General features: G+C 39.0%; 1 protein-coding gene across 3 annotated transcripts in view; it reads right to left on the reverse strand.

The window, feature by feature from the left end:
• Window positions 1-3,214: 3,214 nt before the first annotated feature.
• The window catches only part of kcmf1 (potassium channel modulatory factor 1), a 37,458-nt gene continuing 18,929 nt past the window's right edge, over window positions 3,215-21,743 (reverse strand). Inside the window, exons 2-8 of one of the 3 annotated variants that reach the window (XR_008808436.1) lie at window positions 14,311-14,478; window positions 14,028-14,167; window positions 12,557-12,658; window positions 10,867-11,044; window positions 10,437-10,722; window positions 7,149-7,464; window positions 3,215-3,414 (exon numbers count right to left, since the gene is read on the reverse strand). Coding sequence is in view for 1 of the 3 variants with exons in the window: in XM_056265468.1 (XP_056121443.1) it covers window positions 7,203-7,464; window positions 10,437-10,722; window positions 10,867-11,044; window positions 12,557-12,658; window positions 14,028-14,167; window positions 14,311-14,478 (1,136 nt within the window). In the remaining 2 variants the exon portion in view is untranslated. Of the gene's footprint in view, window positions 3,415-6,694; window positions 7,465-10,436; window positions 10,723-10,866; window positions 11,045-12,556; window positions 12,659-14,027; window positions 14,168-14,310; window positions 14,479-21,743 lie in introns of those variants that run through there. The other 2 variants (XR_008808434.1, XM_056265468.1) reach the window with 2 other exon arrangements.

Genomic DNA, 21,743 nt, shown 5'->3' on the forward strand with positions numbered 1-21,743 from the left:
ATTTTAGAGGCCCAGTAAGAGTTAAGCCCACAACACACCAAACTGGCATCAAAGAATTAGCGGCGACGAAAGCTAAATGTTTTGTCACCTCGCATCAGCCAAACACTCATGTTCTGTTTCTTGCAAGAGAGGAAATAACTGTCTATTCCAGCAGATGGCAGTAGTCTATATTCAACAGTCGTGCTTGCTTACAATTTTGAATATAAATTAGGTTGATCAATTGGTCTTCACTTTCTCCATTCTAGATGCCATTATAAAAGCCCCGTGCAATCGCACACTTCGCACAGCCCATGTGACAGTTCGGTTATGTGGTATGGAGTGTAGATTGAGGTGAAAACACTTAAGCATTTAGGTTCATTTATTTAAATGTTCACTTTTAGGGTAAACATTTAGCACTGTGAATTTTCACAGGAGAAATCCAGTCACTTCAATAGGAATTGTGTGAGCTCTACTGTGTGAGCTGTGCTTTATACATCATTACACTATTGAAAATAGAATTTTTTATTTTTTTTGTCCACAAGATTACACTACTGTGACTGCACTTTAAGGGTGAAACATAAAAAAATGAAGGAATCTAAATACTTTCTGAATGCACTAAGTATTTCCAAAGTGGAGTTTGCTTAAGCAAGCCTCACTATTGTTGTTGTTCATACTTAGGGCTTACTTTAATATTACACAAAGTATACATTCGATTCAGTTGTATCTGTAAAACCAGGCCGGCCAAAATGAAATCTCGTCTAGTTCTTTAACCTGACTATTATTACTGTTGACTAATTCCAGGGCTACAGTCCTCGACTTGTCCTCCTCTGCAGGAGTAAATGTTTTTCTTTTTTTCCCCAATTCAGATTAAAGGGGCTCCTCGTGGTCCCCATCAACAGATTTTGCACCGACTGACTGATTCTTCAAGGTGTGAAGAACTGGAGATGTGTTGCTTTGAAAGCGTCTGTATATATGCAATTAGACTGTAAATATACATGAGCAGGATCAATCATTGTTTGTACACTGATGTCAAATTCTTTCCAAACAGTTTATTGGCAGGACCTACTTTTAACAGCCGACATCACGAGTCGTCGAACAGTGTCCAATCGAGTCGAGTGTCGGTCGTTACGGTCATGATCTTTTGAGCAGTGACTTATGACCTCTTAGAGCTTTGCACTTTCTTTATAGATGTACTGCTCATATTTTTGTAGTTTTCACCCTACAATTGTAAGCACTGCAAAAAAAAAAAAAAAAAAAAAAATGCACTGAAAGAGGTATTGGAGATACCGATATTGGAGAAATGTATTCGGTCAGTTACGCTAAACAATGTTTCTTCTGTTGTGGCAGACTGACTTTACATGAAGACTTTATTGAACAAACATGGCATTTTCTCCATTTTTTTGCTATACAGATTTCTGTCTGTTCTAATAGCCAGCCTGTACTTTATAATCCATTCTGTACAGTTCTAATAGATGTCTATATAAATAGTACGTTCTCTCTATATATTCTGTTTTAAACAGGCATCACGTCAAATGTGTGACATTATAAAGAGAAGAAAAAACATCTAATGGGCCTCTGGCAATATGTGAGTGTACAGTTTATTTTTCGTAACAGTGTATTTCTTTTTCCTGTGGTTGTTCATAATGAAAATATGATGATTTTTTTTATATCTGTAATTAATCAAGTAGCCTTTTCCCCTGTGTAGTAAACGATTTGACGTTACCAACACTTACTGCGCCCTTTTTTTGTTTGTTTAACTGAGGGTTGATTCACATCCAGAGGGAAAGAGCCAAGAGAACCCCCCATCCTCGTTTCATTTCTGAAAAGCTCTTAACATTGTATATGAAAGAAGAACTGTGATTGAGCACTGGAACACTGTTTATGCATTATTTATCTTGTAACCCAAGGTTTTTTTGTGCTCAGTTGGTTGAATCCCACTAAAACTGTCGAGAAATGTCCTGGTCACCCCAAAATCAAAAGAATACATGTAAAGAAAATACTCTTTTTAGAACAATTACGCTTTTTTTTCCCTTCTGATTTTGGGATGGAATATAATCTGGACATTTCTTTGTGAAATGCACTTGTCTAGGCAACTGTACTTAGACATTTATGTTCCACTTTTCTTTTATTGGTTTAGATGGATCACTGGTTGTGAGTGAGTGAGTGTGTGTGTTCCCGGAAGACTCAATCTCTCATGGCTTTAGGTGTCAGTACTCTATGCTTGTGCATCCTGTGAGAAGCTTCTCTGCAGTCAGTGGAAATGTTCCTTGTAATACTGTGCATTTAATAAAAGTGGTATGTCTTACAACATTGTTTATATGTTGCAAATTATATTCATACCTTTAAAGGTGCACAAAGTAGTTCACTTAAAAAAAAAAATCATCAGTTGCCTACTAAAATATTATTTTGCATACAGGTGGTTTCCTCTCAGTTTAGTATTAATATACAGACCACTGTTCAGTATCAACCAGCTATACATAAAAATGACTTTGTGCACCTTTAAAAACCTATTCCACATATATACAATAAAGATATCTATCTATACACACACACGTACACACACCAGTCTAAAGGTTTGGGGGCAGTAAAACTTTTTAAAAGTTTTTTATATTCTCACCAAGGCTGCGTTTATTTTATTTTATCAAAAATACAGTAAAAAACGAATATTGTGATATATAATTTACAATAACTTTTTTCTATTTTTATATATTTAAATTTTGTATTTATTGCAGAGATGGCAAAGCTAAAATGTCAGCATCATAACTCCAGTCTTCAGTGTCACATGATCCTTCAGAAATCATTCTAATATGCTGATTTGCTGCTCAAGAAACATTACTGTTGAAAACATTTGTGCTGCTTAATGTTTTTTTTTTATTATTATTTATTTCTCCCAGTATTCTTTGATGAATGGAAAGTAAGTAAAAAGTATAGCATTTATTTGGAACCATTTTGTAACATTATAAAGTCTTTAATGTCACATTTAATGCATCTTTGTGTGTTTAATGCATGTTTTTTTTTTTTTTTTTTTTATATTTAAAAGGAATATAATATTAAGCCTCCATGTGTAGGGATCAGTCATTCATTGGCCTGTAAAATAAGGCATTATTTACTACTTTAAAGAACTTAAGCTAAACTCATTTCTCTTCATTCCAAGAATGATTTGGTTTTGAATTATTTGTATTATGTAGTTGCTCACAAAGGGTTATTTTGGTAGAAAGGCCACTGTAAGGCATGAGAGGCATCCCAAGGGCAATATTTAGATCTAACAATAGCCGGAGAACAGACAAGGACAGTTGTTCCAAACCAAGGCACGATTCACAGAGACGATCAATTGTAGCTTGCACAAAACTTCTTGTGGCGAAGTGCCCGTGGTAAAACGGCATCAGGTATCTTGAGGCTCGAGGGCTGAAGTCTTAGTGGTGTCTCTGATATTGCCTGTGGTGGACAAACGGTTGACAAGTCAAGCACTTTTTTCTGTTTTAAAGGAGCATCGTTCATATTTATGGGCTTGAATGCGTTACTTTTCTTAATAAAGCTTAGAGATGAAGTGCGATTTTTTTTTTTTTTTACATTAATATACTATTTAGTCCAATATGTCAACTTCTGTCCAAAACAATGGTGCGAGTTTGGGGCGGGACTACCTGTTTGACCAAAGATTGACAAGATTTGCATATGTATGCTATTTTGTAGTATGAAGTGTGATGTGTTCACACTGAAAATTCCAACAAGAAGCGCACTTACCTTACCCAGATGTCTTACTTATTTAGAAAGAAAAAAAAACGGTCAGTTTTTTTCCGTAGCGGAAGGAGCGCCGATGCTGAATGACATACAACCCTTCTAAAATTCACGCACTAGTACACTACATAGTACGTCATTTGGGATACAACTATGGAGGCGATATGAAAAATCAATTTAAAAACAATCAGTGGTGTTTTACTTGGCTGTATGATGAGTTTCTAAATAGGTTCATGTGACTAGTATTCAGACCACAGTCACAGAGAGTAAGAGGATGGGGTTTGGTTTTCATCAAAAGCTGTGCGCCGTTTTTATTGTAGTATTCTAAATTTACATTAAAAAAGAAAGCCTGCCCATGTCCTAGATCCATTATGAAAGTTAACGCACAAATTCCATATACATCTCATTGTATTTTACATAGAGGATAAAGAGTATAGGCATGGAGGTGGCATGACCAATCACAAAGCTTTAAAAAAATCAAGAGATAAAAAACCCAGAATAAATAGAAGGTGCTGTCTATTAGCAGAGTATGGAAGCATGTCACTCTTTTGAGAAGTTCAACATAAAGCCTGCAGCGTGGCAAATCTCACGCCCTCCTTTACCAAAGAAGAGAGATGGGTTCCAAGCGTACTAAAAGCAGAAATGTGAGGAGTAGAGCGAAATGACAATGGAGAGCTTAACTTGTCTGTACAGGTGCATAAGTTAGAGAGTACATCTGGTTACACAGACACTAAGACATCGACGTCTAGTTAAAATGGTAAAAAGCAGGTTATCTTTTGTCGATACCCGTCTATTCTTTTTCTCGTAGGCAACAAGACATTTAAGGTGTTCATTTTGCCACGGCCAATCAGGGCAGACCATTTAAACGTCCTACAGAGCGCAACAGTGGGGTTTCTAAAGTAGAAATCTATTTACTTCTTTTAATCTATAAATCTATTTTCTATTTACTTCCTCCAAATAGAAATGGATTTTTAAACAGATCATGTAAACAGATCTACAATGAGCTCAGTTTGGTAAAAAAAAAGAAAAAGAAAACAACAACAACAACAAAATTAATCAAAGACTTCACCGCTACTACATATATGAAAAGAAAAAAAACACATTCCCAGAAAGAGTTCCCATAAAGCACTATGAAAGACATAATCAAGTAAAGGACCGGTCACTCTAAGACAAAGGCTCTTACAAACATTTGTATGCAGTCAATGTGATTTTCTTCTCTTTTTTTTTTTTACGGATGGGTGTTCTAATCTCTTTTCCAAACTGGCCAACCACCAATAAGAACGCGTCCCAGAGCCTCTGCTGTTTCAAAGAGATTTGCATTTTCATTCCATTTTCACTCCTTAAAGGGTTAGTTCACCCAAAAATGAAAATTCTGTCAGTAATTACTCACCCTCATGTTGTTCCAACCCCGTAAGATGTTCGTTCATCTTCGGAACACAAATTATGATATTTTTGATGAAATCTGAGAGCTGGATCACTCCTCCATAGGCTTCTTAAGGGATCGAAACTGGCCGGCCCAAAAGTTATGAAAGACATCGTTAAAATAGTCCGAGTGACTACAGTGGCTCAATCTGAAGTTTATCAAACGACGAGAATACTTTTTGTGCGCAAAAAACAAACAAAAAGAACGACTTTATTCAACTACTCTGTAAGGCCGTGATATTTCACGTAGTGAAACTACGCAAAGCTTCTAGGTTGCACGTCACACGTAGGCTCACTATTGGCCGACGCTGGTCATGTGTGTGATGCGTGTGACGTACAACCTAGAAGCTTTGCGTAGTTTCACTACGTGAAATATCACGGCCTTACAGAGTAGTTGAATAAAGTCGTTCTTTTTGTTTGTTTTTTTGCGCACAAAAAGTATTCTTGTCGCTTGATAAACTTAAGGTTGAGCCACTGTAGTCACTCGGACTATTTTAACGATGTCTTTCATAACTTTTGGGCCGGCCAGTTTCGATCCCTTAAGAAGCCTATGGAGGAGTGAGACAGCTCTCAGATTTCATCAAAAATATCATAATTTGTGCTCCGAAGATGAACGAAAGTCTTACGGGGTTGGAACAACATGAGGGTGAGTAATACTGACAGAATTTTCATTCATTCAATTTTCAGAAATTTTTGGGTGAACTAACCCTTTAAAATTACCTTGCAATAAATATACAAATAAATGTAATGTTTTTAGCCTTACAATGACAATAAAGCTGCGTTTCCACCGAAATCACCCAGAGCAATTAGGTTTTCGCCCCCAGACCTGTTGCTGTCTGCGTTTCTATCGTGCTCTAAAGTACTGTGAAGATTAGGCAAATCAGTCCGATGCCGTAGAACTGCGCGCGACTTCCCAGTTCCCGCTGGATTTCATCCTCCGCATAGAAGTTGAATAAAGCCTGAACCTCGTCGTCGGTCCAGCGGTCGTAGTTATTTATTAAATATAATTTGTATTACACTTTATTTTTATTTGATTATGTCGTTCACAATGCTTTGATGGGTTGAGGAGTTCAATCCATCACTGAATCTTGTACATTCATCTTTTTTTCCATACCTTTTGATTTTTAAATACAAATTAAAGTTTGCAATTTTGCGATTCATCGCGGAGTTTGTCAGCTATGTTAATGGCTAAAAAATTCTTCTTTTTTCGTCCTTGTGAAGAAAATGAATGTGAAAACCCCATGTCGCTGATGGTCACTCTTGCGCTCTGTAGTGTCACGGACGAGGAGAGGCAGATTGGAGCCGAGTGACAAAAGCATTTAGCAGGTTCTCTCGCGAAGCTAATGCAGGTTCCGATTTTGCGGTTGATTTCCATATATAAAAAAAAAAAAAAAAAAAAAAAAAATCCTACATCTTTTGACATTTCACCCATTTCAAGTGGGCTTCTGTTCAAGTAACCCTGGGGAAAATAAAGTTAAAGAAAGCTTTGGGATATTTTGCCTTTTTAATGACAAGGTCATTAAAAATCATGCACGCTGCAAATAACCTCATGCAGTAGTTATGGTAAACCATCCAAGCACTTTTATTCATTAATATTCATAAATACACACAGCAGCTTCATTAGAGAAGGTCTCTTGTTTCCTCTTCAGTTTTTGAATGTGGAGTATTTATAAGGAGAGCCTGTTGCAAGACACAGGAAGCAGAGGTCTGCCACAGATACCTACGCTCACCTGCTAAAGGAAAAAAATTAGTTATGTGGAATTGATTATCAACTTATATATATTTATATATTTATATTTCTTGTTTTCTCTCTCGCCCCGATTATCTGTCTCTCGGTTTCGCTCACTCTCTCACACGCCTGTTCTGATGTATTTAGATTTTTTTTTCCCCTCTCGCTCTCCTTTCATGGATTTATACAATGTAACAAAGGTGACAGACCTGAAATTACAATCACCAAAAAAAAAAAAAAAAGAAAGAAAAAAAAATTAGAGAGAGCTGTGTTTTTTGCCCACCGTCATTGGCAGTTACAGCACAGAGGACATTGTCTGCGTTGTGGTGGGATATCATCAAAGAGGAGGCGGTGGAGGCTCCTTGCCTGTGGAGCTCTCCTTCAGGTTGAGGCTCTCCAGAGCCACGTCTAAAGGCATGATGTCCACGCAGCCCATGGCGCCGAAGTCAGCAAAGTCTCGCCTTTCGTCCTCGTCGGAAGACGAGCTCTCTTCTCGCATTAGTGTGGACAGCAGCAGCTCCTGCACGAACAGGCTGCGGTCCGCGCGCTCGCTCTCCAGCGCCTGCCGTTCTGCCTCCGACATTTTCGGCTCGTTCAACCTGGTGGAATTAGATGGATAGAGGGTGACTACTGAATTACAAGTACTAAACTCAAATACACTTTATTTAGAGGGTCCCTTTTGAAAATTCTGTTGACTTTAAGTAACTTTGCAACGACATTTCAACTAGCAGTCATTAGAGTATTAGTAGACTGTCTGCTTAAAGGGACCATCAAAATAAAGTGAAACCCAAATCTGTAAAAGAGCCCTATGAAATCTTTTATATTTTCCTGCATTGTGTAAATCATAGGGCCATAATAATATCACATTAACATTGAGTGTATGTTTTTTTACAACCTCAACTAACCTAGACTTGGGGGTGGGCGATATACTGGTAGACACGATTAACTGGTAGAGATGTTGGACTATCGTCTCTGTCGCGGTTACGCTGTGCTGCGGCGCGAACCCGTTCAAACGCAATAAGCAGCTAAAGAGAACTCATTTCGGTATATGCGCACACACCTGAAACGCGAGCCGCTGCATATAGTGTGTACGAGTTCTTTTTGGCTCTTTATTGGGCTTGAACGCTCAAATACACACACTTATGTGTCAAAATGCCCACCTTTGCAAGTATCGTCATATATATTACATATAATATTACTTGAAATTGATTTCTTTGTTTCTATTTTATCACTGACTGTTTACTTCTCTTCAGTGAGCTTTTATTTTTTTACACTTTGTTAGCTAGGCTATTATTAAGTTTTTTTTGTGATATTAAAATTGGTTATGAGATTTATGAAAATGCAATGGTATACATTTTTTATATAAGAAAAAAAAAACTAAATTGTGATATATATCTATCGTGAAATAAAATTACTCGTATCTTGTTACAATATTTTGGTCATATCGCCCACCCCTACCTAGCATAATCATAAAAAGGTCAAATTATCGGATATTTTAAGACTCTTACAAAAAAAAGTTCAAACATTTTAACAAAATTTCTATTATTTTCTTTTCTAAGAAATAACAAAGAATAATGCCAAACTATTAAGATAGCATGAAACTTGCAATTGCCTTTTTTCCCCCTTACTGTGATGTATAGCGGTTGGACAATGAAACTGAAACACCTGGTTTTACACCACAATGATTTATTGCTATGGTGTTGGATCTCCTTTTGTGGCCAATAGAGCATCAGTTTGTCTTTGGAATGACAGATACAAGTCCTGCACAGTGGCCAGAGGGATTTTAAAGCCATTCCTCTTCCAGAACAGTGGCCATGTCACTATGTGATGCTGGTAGAGGAAAACGTTTTCTGACTTGCTCCTTCAAAATACCCCAAAGTGGCTCATAAATATTTAGATCTGGTGACTGTGCAGTCCATGGGAGATGTTCAACTTCACTTTCATGTTCATCAAAACATTCTGTCACAAGTCTTGCTGTGTGTATTGGTGCATTATCATGCTGATATGATGAGAATGGTTCGGTAGTCCTTGGCAGTGACGCACCCATCAAGAACAGTAGAGAATGCCATTATATTGCAGCACAAACCATCACTGATCCACCCCGTGCTTCACTATAGGCAGCAACAGTCCGGGTGTAAAGCCTCTTTGCGGCTTCTTCACACCTTAACTCTCACAGATGTGGGAAAGACAGTGAAGGTGGATTTATCAGAGACCAATACATGTTTCACATTGTCCACAGCCCAAGATTTGCACTGTTGGCACCATTGAAACTGACATTTGGCATTGGCACGAGTGACGAATATTGACTCTGTGGAGGACCCGTCAAAACAGTTTTGGTGGAAACCGGAGAGTCGAGGTGCCCATTTAATTTCGCAGCTGGGGTTTTATGTTTTTTGGATACAATCCGTGTTAGTATCTGGACATCCCTTTCGGACAGCTTCCTCTTGCTTCGACAGTTACTCCTGTTGGATGTGGTTCGTCCTACGTGGTGGTATACCGCCATTACCCTGGATACCATAGCTCTCCATACACCACAAAGACTTGCTGTCCTGGTCACAGATGAGCCAGTGAGACCCAACAATTTGTCCTTTTTTGAATTATGTCTCCCATTATGTTGTGGATTGCAATATTTTATGTGCAGCTGTGCTATTGCTCTAATTCAACCTTCACACTCTGCTCTTACTGATAGAATGTAAAATATACGCATATATACGTGAAACCTACAACACTATATATTGGCCAGTGTTTCAGTTTCATTGCATCATTGTCATAGGCTAATTGCAGTGATTGTTCCTGGAAGGGAGGAATTGAAAATTGTCTGGCCAATATTTAGTGTTGTAGGTTTCACGTATATATGTGTATATTTTACATTCTATCAGTAAGAGCAGAGTGTGAAGGTTGAATTAGAGCAATAGCACAGCTGTACATAAAATATTGCAATCCACAACATAATGGGAGACATAATTCAAAAGAGGACAAATTGTTGGGTCTCACTGGCTCATCTGTGACCAGGACAGCAAGTCTTTGTGGTGTATGGAGAGCTATGGTATCCATACACCACAAAGACTTGCTGTCCTGGTCACAGATGAGCCAGTGAGACCCAACAATTTGTCCTCTTTTGAATTATGTCTCCCATTATGTTGTGGATTGCAATATTTTATGTATATATGTGTATATTTTACATTCTATCAGTAAGAGCAGAGTGTGAAGGTTGAATTAGAGCAATAACACTCTGCTCTTACTGATAGAATCTAAAATATACACATATATATACGTGAAACCTACAACACTATATATTGGCCAGTGTTTCAGTTTCATTGCATCATTGTCATAGGCTAATTGCAGTGATTGTTCCTGGAAGGGAGGAATTGAAAATTGTCTGGCTATTGGACAAACGTATGCATGTATGTATATATGTGCAAGGATAAATCATTCATAATAAACACTACATTCTATCAGAAGTAGGTAAAACTATAGATGCTAGAGATGTTGCCATGGTGAGCTGATGATGTAAGACCCATCCCATTAACACATTAACAATTTTGAGCCTATGGCGAGGTCTGAGCCGTACCGTGTGAGAAGGAACTGGGAGCTGTGGGAGGCCAGCGGGTTGCTCTCAGTCATGGCTGTGTTTGTGGCGGTGCTGGGCGGCGGGATGCTGGCGCTGATGTTGCTAGGGTTGCTGCGTTGGCGTGTAGCATTGCGAGCCGTCTCCAGCTGCTGGCGCGCCGCCTGCGCCTGCTGGCGCTCCAACTGAAGCTGCATTTGCAGCTGCTGCAGCTGCGAGGCCGAGGGCCCAGAAGAGTTAAGCTGCCCTCCCGCGGAGCGCCGCACACCCGACAGCTGAGAGAGCAACTCTGGTGATGTAGACACAGGGAGAAAGAGAAAGATTGTGTGAGACGATTCAGGAAAGACTACACTTGCATAAAAAAAAAAAAAAAAAAAAAAAAAACAAGGCCAGATAAGAAAGTCCTTACTTCCTGTCCTTACACATTACACACCTGCTATGGGGTCCATGGCTTCCCTATTGCTTGGAGAGTAGGAGGAGCTTTGTGAAGAGGAGAGCCCACCAGTGGAGCTGCTGGTAAAGTGCATGTTAGTCCTGCGTGCCCGCGGACCGCCCAGCCCCCGCCCAGGGTGGAACATCCGACGCACGTGCCGCACGCCGCTGCTCTCATCGTGCACACGCTGGTTAAGGAGCAACTGGTTGAGAATGCGTCACCACACACCCGATGCAAAAGATCATCACATCTCACGCTGATTCAACAAATATAGTCATAATGCATAGACAGACACAAAGAGCTGTGGTGTTTATATGGGTTCGAGTCTGATTAACTTTTTGCCCCCCAATAATTTCCTGTTACTATCACTTTACTACGCAGAGTAGTAAAGAGGCGAAAGCCTAAAAAATAATAATTCAAACACTCAATTATCAAACCTCCAAGCATAAACATGTATAATTCGCTGCTGTCAAGATGCGCTTTTAATAAAACTTGGACGTCTATTCAGAAGAAAATGCGCACTTTTTTTTGTTGAAATTGGTGCTACATGACTAGAGAAAACTGTAGCATTCCTTTTGCCAAAAACTTCAACACCCATAATTTATTTTATTTTGGTGCCACCCCTCTGTTGATCGGAATTGAATGTCTTTGGAGGGAATACAAAAATAAAGTTTAAACTAAATTTTAAAGAACCAATATTATGCTCATTGAAAAGTTCATAATTTTATTTTTGGAATCTGCTAGAACACCTTTACATGGTTTAAAGTAAAAAAAAAATCATTTGTCATACTGTACAGAGCTGCAGCACCTCATTTTAGCCTCTGCCTGAAACGCTCGGTTTAAGCTCCTTTCTCTTTAGAGCTACCCTTCCTTCTCTGATTGGTCACCTGGGCCAGTCTGTCGTGATTGGTCTGACCATAATCCGGTTTCAGCTCCCTAAGCTTCCTGATCAGCTGTAAACAATATTAAATCTATAGTAACTATGGCGTCGATATTGGAAGTCGATACAATGTTTTTCGCCCTTGCAGAGGAAAAACAGTGTGTCCTTGACAGCAAAATCATAGTTGTTTTGTGAGAACAGGCTAAAGCAGCCAGCAGGCGGGTATTATGCAAATGTGTAACATGGTGAAGTAGCCAAGTCAGGGCCGTAACCACCATAGACATTGAGGGGGACACGTCCCCTCCAATAATTAGAAATGGCCAATTTAATTCACACCGAAATTCAAGTCACTACTCACTGATAATCCTTACCGCCAGTGAGATCTATGCTGCGACCAGATCAAGTCGGGTGAATTGAACTTGATAAGCGGATCAGTCCGGTTTGTGAACAAATTATTCAGTCTGCTTAAAAAAAAAAAAAAAACATTGGTTACATTACATTACATGTTTCAGTGAAAAGATCCAATTCAAATAGGTTTGGAACGACGAGGGTGAGTAAATAATTCCGAATTTTAGGTTTTGTGAAAACCTTTAAATTCCTCAAATATGCAAAGAAACCACACTGACATCATGCAACCACCGCGCAGAGTCGATAAACATTTGTAGTATAGCCATAAGGTTACCTCTGAAGTGACTCAAACATATTCACACAAAGCCCTCAGTCATTATACATGGATTGAATAAATGAAACAGTGTTTTAGGAATGAAGTCCATTATGTATATACATATTAGGTTCAGATTAAAAGGATATTAAATCTCTAGGTGCTCTGTGTTCAAGTGTGAGATGAGCAGCAAAGTCATCTGTCACATGATTGGGGTCGCCACCAGGCAAAGCTGCACAGATTGGGCAAATCTGAAACAGAGAGAGAAAATCCTTACAAATTAAGAGTTGTGGAATATTTTCGTTTTTACGATACTGATTACGATTCTGCATTGATGCATTAAAACAAAAGAATAGATAAAAACATTTTTTTATTATTACAAATACATATTAACAAACTGTTTATTGTAAAAAAAAACTCTAAAAATACTCTTATTAAAGGCTATATTACTAAAAACGTTGCATATTTCCTTTATAAGCAAAGCAAAAGCACTCTTATTATGAAAAGAACATACATGAATGAGAAAAAGTGTGGGACGTGCTTGATGTTTAACAGAGTTATTAGGGGCAATAAAAAGATTTCAATGCTTTACTCGTGCTGACCGACACCCCGGAAGTGCGTGCACAGAAAGATAGCCTACGTGTCGTGCATGTAAACCTGCTGCTGTCAGTCATTAATGTTCATCAAACAATAAAAGAAAAGAGGGAATCACTCACTGGTTTTGACTGAATAACTTTTGTAGCTTTGATAATAATCTATTAATTTATTTGTAATTAATACACTAAAGATTATGCATCTGTATTATTTCTTACTTTAATGCTTCTGTGAAATGGATGTAAAATGAAAAAAATGTAAAGCACTTAATTTGTTTCTTTCTCATATATATATATATTTAAAGATGCATAGTGATACATCAAGAATAATTTTATAACTGAATCGTTACCCTCTTAATCATAATCGAATCGTGAGGCAAGTAAAGATACACACCTTTATTACAAATACAAAGCATCAAAACATAGTTGAGCCTGATACTTACAACTATCTGTCAGATTAGCTGTATTTTGCATTAAAAGCACATGAATGATTAGTTCAGGAATGAAAGTTCTCTCTCAGTGGTTGATGAAAATTCACATCACGTTCTGTTAGTTTTGGTGTGAATTCCTGCAGGTGATTTGTGTTTGCTGTGAATAAGAACATCAAACCATGGATAATAAAAGTCTTGAGAGAGCTTGAAAATGTTGTACAACAGTCATCGTGGGACAAAACGTTAAAGAAATAAAAAAACAGCAGCTTCACACCAAGTCCAAACCAGACTCAGTGAGCTGCAACAGCTATATATAACACCTTTTTCTTTTTTTTTGCAATGTCACGGCTGGGAACAAGAAGACACAAACTGTTTGCTATGTCAGTGCGCTTGCAGCGAGAGCCCGTCCACACGCTCCTTTGATTGGCTGTGATTGTGATTGATTTTGTTTCATCTTTTAGCCTCGTGTAGTCCACACTAGAACCCTAGTGTGGACAGGAAATTTGCTTGTCGCTGGAATCGTATTGCATCACGTTTAGTTAGGACACGGTGTCACGTAACTTAAACATTTCAACAAAGACAGCATGTGTACTCACCACCTCTGTAGAGGTCTCTGCGTGCTCTGAGGTCACATGCTCCTGTAGAGATGTTTCTGTGTAGCCCATTTTACCACAGTAAGGACAAGTAAACGACTGAGGCTGCTCTACTGAGAATGCCTCCCCCCCATAATACAAGTCTGTAGAGAGGTCAAAAACATTTCAATTAGCATCACCATTACCAAGACTTGGTGTTCACATTCTGTAATGTTTTAAACATTATTTGAACAAGGTAACGTAATTATTATGTGGTAAGAGTTTATTATTTGACATTACAGCTTACCAAAGTCTACCCTGGTTAGTATGCACTGCATTGGGTGCTCCGTGGTGTGTCTAGTTGTCGTGGCTCCACTTTCGTAGCAAGATGCACAAAGGTCGTAGTCGTAGCAAATTAAACACTTGTATCGGCGCCCTCTGAAGTTCCCTTTTAAACACGCATCACAGCTCACACCTGCGGGAGAACACAGAGGCATTTAACTCCAAACAACAGCAGAAGACCCTCTGAAGACCCCGATCGCATTCAGCACAGGCGGGATGCGCCTGGTTAGTTTCAATCCATTATAAAAAAACACAACATCAGCACTTCACATGACTCGCAGAACACTTATTCAAAACAGCTCCGTGTGTGTTTTGCCTTGTGCAAAGCAGGAGGAAATTATACCACAGCACTGACCACTGAATTGTTCGACTTTTGGACGGCAGACTAAGAGAGTTCAATTTACACTGTCAAAACAAATGTTTAAGGACATGGGACATTCTCCCTCCTTGAGGGAGCAATAATCCACAGTAGGGCTGCGCAAAAAAATCTGATATTAATTAACACATTTTGTTAATTTACCAACATTGTGAAAATCATGACATTGTGAATAGTGACCTTAATGTTTAATATATATTAGTAGATTTAAACGTCAAGGTAAAGCCAGGGACACACCAAGCGGATGGTTTGCCGTCGGGCAACATCACGGAATTTTTGAGCGCTGGCCGGCATAGTTTTTCCGCTGTGTTCCACACCGTTGGCTCCAGTCGGGACGCCGTCTGGGTTTTTCCGGGCCGATATCACATCAATAGGCTGTAAACCGATCTGTTATACGTAGGTTTACTGTACTGCCCTCCACAGTTACAGTGTGTATCAGTGCAATGCCAGTCACAAAAAGTTACATTTTGACTGTGCTCTCTGTTTTTGATTGTGGTATACAGCAACAATTTCAAGTCATAAGTCTTAGACTCTTTATTATTTATTTGTGTATAAAAGCAGCTTTGTATGTTACTAATTATTCAGAATATGCGCAAGTCCACAAGCATTATATTTGTATGAAAGCTGCTGGTACATCATTCTATATTTTTGTATGAAAGCTGTTTGTGATTTTGCTACAGCAAAATGTTGATTTATTTTTTGTCTGAAGGATTATATTGCTCATTGCACATAACAGGAGGATGTTGGTTTGAAGTCTATTATTTTATGTTAGAGATTCAGAATATGCTGAAGTTTGTATTCATTAACCTCAAGTATGCTGCTAGTACAGGCACACATTTCTTTTCCTGTTGGTTCTTTGCAATGTTGGGACATATGCTGGCAAATGCAACCTTACAGTTGACTTGCCAAATCCCTTCCATTTGTTTTATTAATAAAAGATATTGAAAGTAAATTCTTTATGGGTCATTATAAATACTTTGCTTTAAAAGTACCAAGTAGTCACACACAAAAAAAAGATGCATCGAGAATCGTTTTAGCATCGCTAAACATTCTAGCATCGAATCGAACCGCGAGGTGCCTAGAGATTCCCACCAGTGATGCGCGGGTTGATCCAAATTGAGCGGGTGCCTGCGGTCACCCCAAGCCAAGCTCAGTCTGCAGGTAGAGATGAAGGCGGAGAGAGGAAAGATATGTAGCTGTAACGAAATGCGATATGAAACCGAAATCACGACGCTCAGATCCACGAACCTAAAGAATCGCGACACACCCCTTCCAACTCCAAGAGTCATCCTTCCCGTCCAGATCCAATGCTACCACATCTTTTAATTATATTAATATTATTTGAATTTTGAAGTTAACATTATAAAATACGTAGACCAACACAAAACTAATTGAGGATAGATTAGGCCATCCATAAAAATATTTTGGTTTGCAGTAACAGCAAAAAAAAAAATATATATATACTTCCCATACTTATGTGTGTTTGTCAGAGCCTGCCGTTGCTGTGTGACGCGCGTTCGCGGCGACCATATCGTGACGAGCTGCTGGACGCGCTCCGAGAAAAGGCCGTTAACATCTATTCCCTATTTGACCATTAAGAATTTCGAATAATGAGCGACTAAATGTAGGCTCATACAGACGTATTTCACAAGCAGCCGCGCCGCAGCCATCACCGAGCGCGAACCATTGACAGTGAATGAAATGAATCGAACGCACAGACCATAGTGTGACATGTGTACCAATGGTGTAAACATAATCATCATATAGATGACGCCACGGGTTTTTATTTAAAAGAAAGAACGTAGCCTGCTTACTATAATATAATTGATATTTTATTGCATTTGTATTAGTTGTTTGAAGAGTAAAAAAAAAATCGGTCGGTCTTAATGCAAATTTACAACCGGCAAGTCGGTCGGACTAAAAGGGAAAAAAAAATAAAAAAATTGGGTCGGTCCTAAATTGACAGGGTCGGTCGGGTTACGGCAAACAAGAATATTTTTAAGGATGGCCTTATTTAAAATTGGGGAATTCCAGCGTTATGGACGTGACATTTGGACGTGACGTGAACTGGAGCGCGTCTCATAAATTAACCGAAACTCAGCATATAAGGTAGCCTACGACCTGAAAAATATATCTATATTGAAATGTCTACTTGTAAACAGAACAATTCAAAACGAAAGAAAACGGACTGCTCTCTGCTTATCTGTATGAAATGTGCATTTCTCTCTGGCGCATTACTGCGAAGATCGCGAGTCAGCAACGTCAACTTCATGTTTATTAATAAACAATTAGCCTACTTCTTGCGATGCTATTTACACATTTGTGTTACACGTCTAATGGCCCAATGACGCTACGATGAGCATTTACTACTTTTAAAAAATGCGGGTCGGGAAGCGGGTCGGGTACAATATTTTCTTTCTTTTTTTTTGCGGTCCGAGTTGCGGGCGGGTTAGTTATAAAACGTTGGTCGGGTGCGGGTTGTTTATACATTGACCCGCGCATCACTGATTCCCACACCTAATATGATCCTGAATTCTTTGCCACACACTTGCCCCGGTATTTCATGTAACTGGCACTCTCCCTGTGTTTAATCAAGCTCTCATTCTTCAAATGTGTGGATTAGAGATGCACAGATTATACACGGCTCAGGCGGACCAAGTAAAAAAAAAAAAAAAAAACCATTTCAATTAATTGCAGGTCGGTCGTGTTTGGATGAGAGATAAATCATTAATTTGTTGATTTAATAAAAACACGGAGCTCTTATTTCGCGATAAAACGCAACAAACATACGTCACTTTTACTTCAGATTCTAACAACAACGTACAACTCTTCAGGGAACACCAAATCGAGGAATACGTGCCCTAGTGGTCATTACATAAACAACAAAGGGAAAAAATGACGAGAAATTGCTTAACTTACCATCATTAACTAAAAATATACAGAACAAGATAGAGCTCAACACAGGATTTTCAGAGAGACTGAAAATAAAAGATGCAGTGCTGACAACTATATTGGATCTGACAGTATTATCGCAAAAACACAAGTGTGAGTAACGTTTTTAAATTGCTTTGTCTGAAACAGATCGTTTGATATGTTCTGAGTATTTATACTAGCGCCGCAGTCAAACTGAATAGTTGTGATTTGCATTTCTTTCCTTTGATTAAGCATTTATGGGGTTAATGCGTTGGATTATCGGATACAAAAGAAAGCACGTAGAGAACGCTGCTTTTGTTATTGTTTGATCGAAGCACAATTCGCTGTGATTCCTGTATAAAAGTAGCCTGACTTCGTCATACTCATATTCTAGTCAGAATGTGAGTCTGATACTGCTCCATAGGGCTTTGATTATGAGGCGTGTCTTAATTGAACCAGGAAAAAAAAAAAAACTCTGCACTCAATTGGATAGACCTACAACCAATCAGAGCAACGCAGTAAGTGACGTATGTTGAGCGACTCATATCAACAGAACTGAACAGCACTGCACGCACTCTGGAAAAAGTATTTAAAAAAAAATGAGTGTTAACGACCTTTGCCGGTGTTGCAAAAAGAATTTAAGGATTTGCAGAGTACTTGCAAACTCGAAAAACATTTTTGAACGAAATAGAAAATGTGAATGTATATACAAATAAGTTCTCCGTTTAGGATTAGATCTCGACAGTAAAGCCAACAAATCTACTCGCATTTGTCTGACCTGTCTCAATTTTATAACAGGGTTGGAGCGCGACTTGACTGATTTTAATAAATGGAGAGACGACGAAAGACACCAGGCTGAAGAAGCGTGTTCATTTGAGTCTTCAGAGAAAAGAGACCGGGAGCCAAAATGATGTTTTAATGATGATTTAAATACAAAATGATGAGTAATTCTTGTACTTGTACTTTGTCTTGTTTATTTGTTCTGTCTTGCGTGGTGTTTTGAACATGAATCTGGCAAATAAACTGAATTGAGTAACATCATCTAATGATTTATTTAAAAAAAATAAACTGCTCATAAGGGGTACAGTGATTACCAGTATGGGTATGGTGTGCGAGTACAGTATAACAAAGCGTCACCATTGTTTGATGCAGCGATGGCTTTGACATGAGTTGCATCGCCCTGATGCCCATTTCGGTTGCTTCTTTTACTTGGTCCTCCATGAGTGCGACCAAAGGAGAAACCACAATGACAACAGGCTTTTCATTGCGTCCCATATTCTTAGCGACCATCGGAACCAGCTGATAAATTAAACTTTTGCCGAATCCTGTAGGAAGGACGGCAAACACATCTTTCCGATCGACAAATGCCTTTATTGCAGTTCTCTTTTCGTCTTTTAAAATTAATGCGCTGTCGATTTCTTTTACGACAGACGCGATAGCGGAATCTATACATCTCAGTTCTCCTGCTGCAGTCAACTCTGAGGGAAACCAGTTCAACCCAAGCCCTCTTTGATGACGTGAGGATTACGTAGGCTAACTGCAGATCATCTGTCCATCATCGTATAAAGCCCGCCCTGGCAATTTGATTGGCCCGAACATTTTTTGACTGATCATAATTACTCCTCAATGGCTCGAGTCCAGACCGAACTTCCAGACCAAAAAATGTTGTGGGCGGGGTTCGGGCTGGCATCCAGGCTAGTATAAAAGCCTCAGTGAGTGACATCTTCATCAGTAAGACATTGAAACGTGTTGTAGCCTATTTTATTTAAAACACAACACTGCAAATGACAATATATACGCAAGTTGTATACGCAAGTCATCCTGTCAACAATAACTGTGGAAGTACTTAAACTATTTGCCACAATGTTTCCTAGTGTTGGCAAATAAATCAACTAACAAGATATTTTTCAACATCCAAAGTTTTCAAAACAATTCCACAAGTGTAATAGGGGGGATGTTGAAAATTAAGTTAATTAGCCAATCATAGCAGTAGGCGTTTCCTTCCAAGTCTTGAATGTGGCATGCCTATCAAAACAGTGTGTTTCAAAGAGAGGGTCAAAAACAGGATAGAAAATAGCCCATTACCTCTAAATTGGGATGTGGACCTCAGAGAATATTACAAAATTTAAAAAAAAAATCCAGTTCATGACCTCTTTAATAAAAAGCATACCTTCCGTTATTTTCCGTACATTTGTTCTGCATTTTACCCATTTCTTTAAACATTCTCAATCTATTTGCCAACAATGGATGTTTGGTTGAAATAATGTTTCTTTCTGATTGAATATGTATTTACGTAGGCTATATATATAAAAATAGTCTGTCAAAAGGTACAAAAAAAAACATTAAGCTACTTAAGTATATCATCCAATCCTGCACACTGTAATAAAGCAGATATTTACCATGTGCTTGGTGATAAAACGGATCCAGTGTTGGTCTTGTTAAACCTCAGGATTCAAACAGCTGGAACAACATCCGCGTAATGCTGTAGAGCTGATCATAGTTCAGATAATCAGTCACTGAAAAACTCACTGTCTTGTTCTGACCATTATCAACAGCAGTGAAGGAAAACAGACCGCTGCTAAACAGATATTTCCATCAGGCATGAACCTACTTCAATTAATTATAGGAAAATGAAAAGAACATCTCTATATAAATCACCAACACAATGTTCAAAATGACTGTGTGGACCCAGAAGAACCGGCGAAGCAACAATTAATATTTCTGTAAACCAGAGCGAGACTGTAAAAGACTAAACTCCAGATTTAGATTAATCTCCAGTGTTGACAGGGAAAAGCCTCTTAAGTGTTTCATGAGGTAATGTCATACTCCATGTTTGCAAGTGAGTTGCATCCCGATTTGCATACTTTTACTATGCCCATTAGCCATGTTTCCACTGTCGGGCCAAAAGTGAAAATGTTAGTGCGTGCCAGGGCCAGTCGTGTTTCCACTGTCAGTTCCGGGGCTTGATCGGGGCTTCCTCTGGGCCAACGGCCAGGGGTTTTTGCCCACCAAATACCTTGGTCTAAAGCAGGTCAACTGGGGTTTAAGGAGTGGTCATAAACAGAGGCAGAGTTTCCCTGAGTCAGGAGAGGGTCAACACCGCTGCTCAGTTCCCATGTTATTATATTAGGCCACCAGATAACCTCAACATTTCAGACATTTAAAATTTCATCTCAAAACTCACTTTCAGACACCAGCAAGTGAAACTTCCGAAACTTCCTTTCGATCCAATGGGGATTCTGATCACTGCATGAGGCAGATATATATTTGTATTCAATGCTACTTATGCTAACCATCTAACAGCTCAATGCTCAAGCTATTCAAGTCTTACGTACACAACTCCTAAAACCTCGTTCAGGCTGTCATTCCAAATCCAATTTTTTTGGACATCCGATTAAAATCCGATCAGATTTAGCAAGTGTGAACAGCAAAAAAACAAAAACACACATGAACTGCAATTGTTACAAATCCATTTAGAAACCAGTGGAGACGACAGCACAGAATAAAGCCACGCATACCAGCCTCTTACATTTCTGCCAATGCCTCAAAGGCCCCGATATACTTCAAGTGAAATCAAAGAATGATTAGGGGTGTGCCGGTTTCAGAATTGGTGATGACGGTTATGACGTGAGTCAAATGTGACAGTTCGTAACATAACCGTCACATTTCACCTTCGCGCTCGTGCGGACGCGTCGAGTATAAACAAGGCTTTACTCCGTGTCAGCGCGCGCTCTGATCGGTAAAGGTGCACAGACCTCTCCCGAATCATCTCCAGCACTCAGCCTCCGAAGCACCACTGACTCCGCCTCCTGTTTCCCTCGTAAGCTGATATTAGAATTTAAACATTCTCTATGAGAAAAAATGTTTGTAAAAAATATTTGAATAGCACAGTTTTGGCGGTTATAGAGTTCTAATGACGGTGTTCAACTATAACCGTCGGTCTCACGGTTATATAATAACCGTCACACCCCTAAGAATGATTAGCTGGATTTTGAGCAAAATCAGGCCAAAACTACGTTTGTTTGGAGTTCGTTGAGGGAGTATGAAACAGCTTTGCGAAAAAGTTCGCTGTGGCTGGTAAACACCTTTGTACTACCATTGGTCCGTGG

This window comes from Rhinichthys klamathensis, unplaced genomic scaffold (assembly GCF_029890125.1).
Source record: "Rhinichthys klamathensis goyatoka isolate OS25496 unplaced genomic scaffold, OSU_Roscu_1.1 h1tg000234l_1, whole genome shotgun sequence".
Classification (NCBI taxonomy): Eukaryota; Metazoa; Chordata; class Actinopteri; order Cypriniformes; family Leuciscidae; genus Rhinichthys; species Rhinichthys klamathensis.